At 42.9% G+C, this 6,710-nt stretch overlaps 1 protein-coding gene and 1 long non-coding RNA gene across 16 annotated transcripts in view; one reads left to right on the forward strand and one right to left on the reverse strand.

Annotated features, from left to right (window-relative positions):
- Window positions 1–6,710, reverse strand: part of mical3a (microtubule associated monooxygenase, calponin and LIM domain containing 3a) — a 192,945-nt gene that overhangs the window by 51,005 nt on the left and 135,230 nt on the right. For all 15 annotated transcript variants that reach the window (XM_032524024.1, XM_032524025.1, XM_032524023.1 and 12 more), the window contains exons 5-9: window positions 6,262–6,363; window positions 4,749–4,904; window positions 4,235–4,335; window positions 979–1,236; window positions 710–825 (exon numbers count right to left, since the gene is read on the reverse strand). In XM_032524024.1, the coding sequence (XP_032379915.1) occupies window positions 710–825; window positions 979–1,236; window positions 4,235–4,335; window positions 4,749–4,904; window positions 6,262–6,363 (733 nt within the window). The remainder of the gene's footprint in view (window positions 1–709; window positions 826–978; window positions 1,237–4,234; window positions 4,336–4,748; window positions 4,905–6,261; window positions 6,364–6,710) is intronic.
- LOC116694334 (uncharacterized) overlaps window positions 1–6,710 on the forward strand; it is a 15,241-nt gene that overhangs the window by 343 nt on the left and 8,188 nt on the right. The window contains exon 2 of the long non-coding RNA XR_004333112.1: window positions 3,311–3,316. This is a non-coding gene — a long non-coding RNA (uncharacterized LOC116694334). The remainder of the gene's footprint in view (window positions 1–3,310; window positions 3,317–6,710) is intronic.

Consider the following 6,710-nt stretch of genomic DNA (forward strand, 5'->3'; position numbering starts at 1 on the left):
AGAATTACAGCCACTAGAGCCAGTCCCATGATGAGCTTTCCTTAGTATGAGTCTGTAGCTTTTGAGGAGGAGACGGGGCGGGCTAGGTGGAGGATGGGGGGGTGGCCTTGACCAACTGCCACTTTGCTCGTTTGAAAGCCATGATGTCTCCCTCTCATGGGTGGGCCAAATTCTCTAAGCGGGCAAAGCAGAGAAAGGGGTGGTAACCTTGCCCCTTATGAGGTCATTTGGGGCAAGATTCTAGATCGGCCCATCTGAGCTTTCATTTTCTCAAAGGCAGAGCAGGATACCCAGGGCTCGGTTTACACCTATCACCATTTCTAGCCACTAGGGGACCATAGGCAGGCTGGGGGAACTCATATTAATGTTAAATGGAATGGAACCTTTAAATTATTTAAATGTATTGACAAAAAACATTGTGTGATGACCTGATTATGTCTGTCTTATAATATGTCAGCAAGCAATGCATCATAAAGGCTGTGTTGTTATTATTTTTAAAGAAATAGCAGAGCAGATTCCGAAAACAAATCCAGTGGGGGGGGGGGTTAAATTGAGGGAGCAAAAGCAGTATCGGCTCCAAATATCGGCTCAAGAAAATCGTCAGCCTGGATCGGTCATCGGCACTAAAAAAAATCCATATCGGCCAATCCATAGTGCGCACAAGTGTGTGAATGCAAGTACAAGTGTTTTAGTGTTTCCACACCCTCACCTCTCAGCCAGAACCTCAAGAGGGGTTTTTCCCTGAGCCCAGCTCTTCACCATCCAGCCTGAGTCCATGGCTGCCAGGAAACCTCGGGCGATGCCAGTGCCCATGGGCCAGAAGGGCTGGAGACAACAGCGAACACCACATTCAACAACCAAATATGGCCACGGAAGAACCAAGGATATAACAAAAGACAAAGGGGTAGAGCTGCAACGCAGGATTTAAATCAACGTAGTGTCATTGGAAAGCTTTAAAACCTCTGCCGTCTCTCTCACCTCCAACAAGCTGTCGCCCACCAGCGCCACCAGCAGCTTGTGGCCGTTGCGTTGGCGCACCATGGCGGCGTTCTCTGACGCGTACATGCAGGTGAAGTCGAACATGGCGACGTCGGGCTGGCCGTAGTGGTTGATGGCAAAATCCAGAGCGGGCAGCTGATGGTTGGTGGAGAAATCTGCAGCCTCGCTGGCGTACGACAGCAGGGCGGCCTGGTCCACGTTGGCTCTGGACAGCAGCAGCTCTGTGTCTGCATAGTCCTACAGGAGGGATAGGAGAGAGCAGATCAGTGACATTTAGATGAAAACTAATAAAGTAGAGTTATCCAGATATATAAGACTGAAAAGGTCTACTTCTAGGTAGAATTAAGAGTCTGACTTACTCAGCACAACGGCATTTAAAGACATTTTGGTGGCAGCTACATACGAAAACTACAGACAAAGCCAAGTCTCTCAATGGTCTTACACTCTAGCCTCAATTCATATGATAGAGTAAAAGGTTACACTGGACGTAAAGAAGGCCCCATTTACACCTGTTATTAGCATGCAATCTGTATCTAGACATCATCTGGATAAGGGTAAACATGTTATTACAAGGTGTAAAAGCATGCAGTCTGATGGACTAGAGCCCGTTTGTGGGGGGTCTGGTTGTGATTTGACAACTGGTGCATTCACAACATATTTACGAAAAGAAGATCTTTGATAAATAATCATAGTGTAATAATCATAATGTAGCTCTGATGACAAAGTCGGTAAGGGCAAACATTTGAACAGCTAGAAGAGTTTGGTTTGTTCAGAAAATGATATCACTTTAATGTAATGCAGCCTTACAATACACTTATGATATTCAATCAAGTCAATCAAGTTTATTTGTATAGCCCTTCACAATAGCCGAAAGGTACCCAAAGTGCTTTACAACAAAGCCATAAAACAATACATAACACATACAAAACCTACAGATTCAATTAAAAGTGCTGTAGTGGTGCAGCGCTGCAGGACATTAAAAGCCTTCCAGAAATGCACAGAAAGGAGCAGACAAAGGAGGACACCTAAGAGACAGTATTGCCCTAGTCAGTATTAAATGCTAATTTAAAAAGTGGGTCTTAAGCTTCGTTTAAAAAGGCTGAGGTCAGTAGTGTGGCGGATGTCGGGGGTAGTTTTGTGCCACAGTCTGGGAGCAGCGACGGCAAAAGAACAATCGCCCACTGTTAAGTCTTGACCCAGGGACCTCTAACAGAAGCTGACCCGGAGCGCAAGGCTCTGCCGCAATTGCGAAAAGTTTAAATCTCAGACAAGTAAGAGGGCCAAGTTAAAAATGGCGTTAAAAACAACAGCAGGAGTTTAAAATCAATTCTAAAATGGACTGGAAGCCATGGAGTGACGACAGCACAGGGGTAATGTTCACGTCTGGACGTGCTGTTAACAATCGAGCAGCAGATATTGTGTTATCCAATCTCATATCATGAATTATTATACACACACACACACACACACACACACACACACACACACACACACACACACACACACACACACACACACACACACACACACACACACACACACACACACACACACACACACACACACACACACACACACACACACACACACACACACACACACACACACACACAAACACACCCACACACACACACACACACACACACACACACACACACACACACACACACACACTATATTGACTCTAGATTCACACGTATTTCTTTTGTTTACAGTACATGAATACATTGAAGCCTCTATGTTTACAGGCTTGTGGTGATGCCCAAGGTGCAAAAAAAATCTATGTGTGGTACTGCCAATTTGTTTTGTTTTGTCATGGTCAAAAAAAAATCGTGGCAGAGAATCGTGACATCAATTCTAAGCAAAAATCCTATTTTTGGTTCATATTTTTCCCCGAATCGTGCAGGCCTATTGCCCAGCCCTAGACCATGTGTTATTATTTAGATACCTAGATTCAGAAGACATGGTGGAAATAAGGGCCAAAAAAACCACTGACATTGCTTTCATCTGTGAAGTTATTCAGACCATGTTAGGTATTAGTATAGTGTGTGGAAGGGTTACTGAAAGCAAACAAAACAAGTGATATTTAAAAAAAATAATAATAATAATAAATCAACATTTACCATATGCCATATGGCAATAGTGGCATTGTGTAAAGTGAGCAACAATGTAAACTTGATTGCCCTTTTGAGACTTTACTGCGCTACAAAGACGACCAAGCCCTTGCAGTGGAATAAATGTGCAGTTCGCAAGTCTCTCCAACATGTAGCATCAAATCACTGCATGCTTTCAGAGTGACATGTTTTCACAGAGGGCGGTGAGAGGCACATTCTTCCACCTTCAAGTCCCCTGGTTGTCCAATGCCAGGCTGGTGGTGGTGTTAGTGGGTGTGGGTGAGGAGAGGGGCAAGGTAGTGGAAGATTTGAATGACGGTTGTTTTCTGATTCGGAGAGCTGCCTTGAACTGCGTGAACCTGCCGCCCCTTCCACACTTCCTACATCCATTTCCAAGGGGCAGGACACAGTCAGTTTCACTGCTATAAAAAGGACCTGCTTAGGACTTTGAATTAAAAAGGGAACTTCCAGCGGGTCACAACACCAGTAAATTATGACTTTTCATTATTAACACATGCCTACACACCTCAAATCCCCTCAGGCTTCAGACTTCAGTGGATACAAAAACCTCAAAAATGCCATTAGCTCACTATGAAAACACACAGACTTGCACGTCCATCTAAAATTATCTGAAGACGAATGATGACTGGGAATAGGTTTGCAAAAAAAAAAACCACCTATTTAAGAGACTGTTAAGTTAATTAAGAATGCAAAAAGCCACCACACAAAAAGGTCCCTTTAGGTCTATTTTGCGCATGAAGACAGACATGAAAAAAGGTATTTCAGACATGAAAAAAAGGTATTTCCTGTTTCCTGTGGAAAGTGGCCAGGGAAAGGAAACTACCTTGTATAGTGAGGACACAAACACTCAGCAAGTGTGCTTGAGTTGGCAGTTTGTTCCTGAACACTGTTGGCTTGGTTAGACCATTAGGCCGATACTGGGCAAAAAGAATGAAAGAAAGTGGGACAAAAAAGGCAAGAGAGGGTTCAGACTTCTGATTTTGTCGGCCTGTGCGTGCATAGGGCCTTCATGTCTACTACAGAGTCAGATTGAGATTCAACAATTGTCTCTGGAACACAAGCACAGGCCACATTGAACCTTTGAGGCTTTGATCACTCACATGCAGAATGACTCCTTTCTCCAGCAGGCTCTGTTTTTTGGCAGTCATCACAAAGTAGTGTGTGTCATCCTTGTAGTAGACAATGTTTTCCAGGTCAATACCTAAAAAGCCCAAGAGAAGGACATATTGTTATACACCGAACACAATCGTTCTCCTTATTGGCTGTCATGTCGTCATTAAAGGAGCAATTACCCGACTCAGAGCACACAGCCAAAGCCCCGGGGACATCCTCATATCAGCAATAAACTGTGGCAGGCTTGGCATCAGAATTAATGTTAAGCATTTTAATTGGATGAGCTCACAAATTCAGAACTGTGAGCCAAGGACAGCTTATTTCTCCAATTTACCTTTATTTCACCCTTGGCATCCACTGCTAATAGGAATAAGTGAGAGATGTTACAATTCCAAAGACATGTTTTTATGCTGTAACCCCGAGTTGTTGCGTCTTACCGTTACCTCAAGAAAGCAACGTAAAGTCATTGAGGCAACGCGGGAGAAAAGAGCTGGGACAGACCTGTTGCTTCTCTGAGGTCTTGAAAGAACTTCTGGTTGAAGATGAAGGCCACCCCGCTGATCTCCTCAACCTTCGCCTCCGCTGACGTGTTCCGGTTGATGAAGTTCGCGGTGATGGCAATGGCGAGCTTGCCCCGGAACTCCTTACGGCGAAACCCTGTGGGGGGGAAGTACAAGAGCATGAGGAAGCAGGGTCAGGAATCACTGGGTGCAAACCTGAACTGTGACACCATTTAAAATAAAACAGAAAGTAAAACCAAATAGAGCCCAACCCATTGATATTATCAGGCGATATTAGACATTTCGGCAAGACAAATAAATGATTCTGATGAATTAACATTTCAAAAATGAAATAAAAACTTGTTATGCGTTTCTGGATTTAATATATATATATATATATATATATATATATATATATATATATATATATATATATATATATCTCTCGGCAGTCCTATGGTCATGTTTGCTTTTATGACATATGACAACCTACAAATGCGCTAGAGGCCGACCGATAACGGATTTTTAAAGCCGATACCGATACGAATATTTGATTATTTAAAAATCCCATGTGTCGATATATATATGTATATATCGCTCGATAAATATATTATTTCTAAATCCAGAGAAACGCATGACAAAACAAACAGATTTCCCCAACATTAGTTATTATGAGTTCTCACTAAATTAATATGATAATAATTTGTTTTATTGTCACAACAGGACAGAGGAACATCAAAATATATTAAAGCTCTGATAAATAAAATGTATAAAAATACAAACTTAAAGTAGGAAACTACCTTTGAAAAAAATCAGTGTTGCCAAAAGGGACGTTGTAGAGCGCCCTCTGGTGGACAAACTATGCAACACCAACACTCATTTTTTAGTTTTGTTTTTTTAAATTGGCCATTATGAATGCCGATACTGATATATCGGGAAATGCCTAATATCGGTCCGTCGATACATCGCTCAGGCTCTAAAACGCGCCCTAGCCAGATGTATCACGGTAATGTAAACTCTTTTTTTGTTTTGTTTTTCAAGCTGTGTGATTGCAGTTCATTGTTATCCCAGAGGGAGCCTGCTGCTTCCCTTCACTGACGCAGCAGTCAGTAATACAGAGAGGGGTCATGGTACTCTACTCCACAGGGGTTCCCGTTGCCAGCTTGGCTGTGTGTGTGTGTGTGAGGCCTCAACTCTCATAGAGGAAAACAGACAGCCAATTCAACAATCGCTATTCTGCTCGGCTGGGAGAGCCGTGAGAAATACTCGCTGGATATAGCAGCCAGACACAAACAAACACAAACATACACAGATGTGCACAACTGTTCATTCATACGTCAGGAACGGAGTGAGGTCAGGCACCCGACCACGGCTGTACACAAGTGAGATCATAATCACTCTGACTAACCTCCAAGTCAGCTTAAAGAAAACAAACAGTCCTATTTGTACTTTGCCTCATTTAGTCAAGGAAAAACAACTGCATTGCTCATGCGTTTCTTCCAGTTGTTACTTGCCTGGTAGCGTGTTCCTCCTTCCATCTGCTCCGATGATGACATCAAACTCCAGCTCATTGACAGGGTGTGTCCTGGGGTGGACCTCAGCCCTCCAGCCTATCCCTGAGAAAACACAGCATGTGTAATCAGACAGAAGTGCATCAATAAAGCCAGCTTAGTAGGCCTGCACGATATTCGAAGAAACCTGTATATGAAAAATGAAAAATTCATTTTTAAAAGATGACTTAAATAGCTATATTTGGAAATAATAAATCATTCATTCAAGTGATTTTGGAGAGGGGAATTAGGTAGAAATACGCTAGTTGAATAGCATGACACCATTGTATCCAAGTGTAGACAATGACTGCATGTTGCTTCCTCTAAATTCCAGGTTGTGGTCGACTAGCGGAGCCAGCTCATTAGTTTGATAAATTGATCAGACCGGCATGTCACGCGCACTAGCAACAAAC

This window comes from Etheostoma spectabile, chromosome 8 (genome assembly GCF_008692095.1).
Source record: "Etheostoma spectabile isolate EspeVRDwgs_2016 chromosome 8, UIUC_Espe_1.0, whole genome shotgun sequence".
NCBI lineage: Eukaryota > Metazoa > Chordata > Actinopteri > Perciformes > Percidae > Etheostoma > Etheostoma spectabile.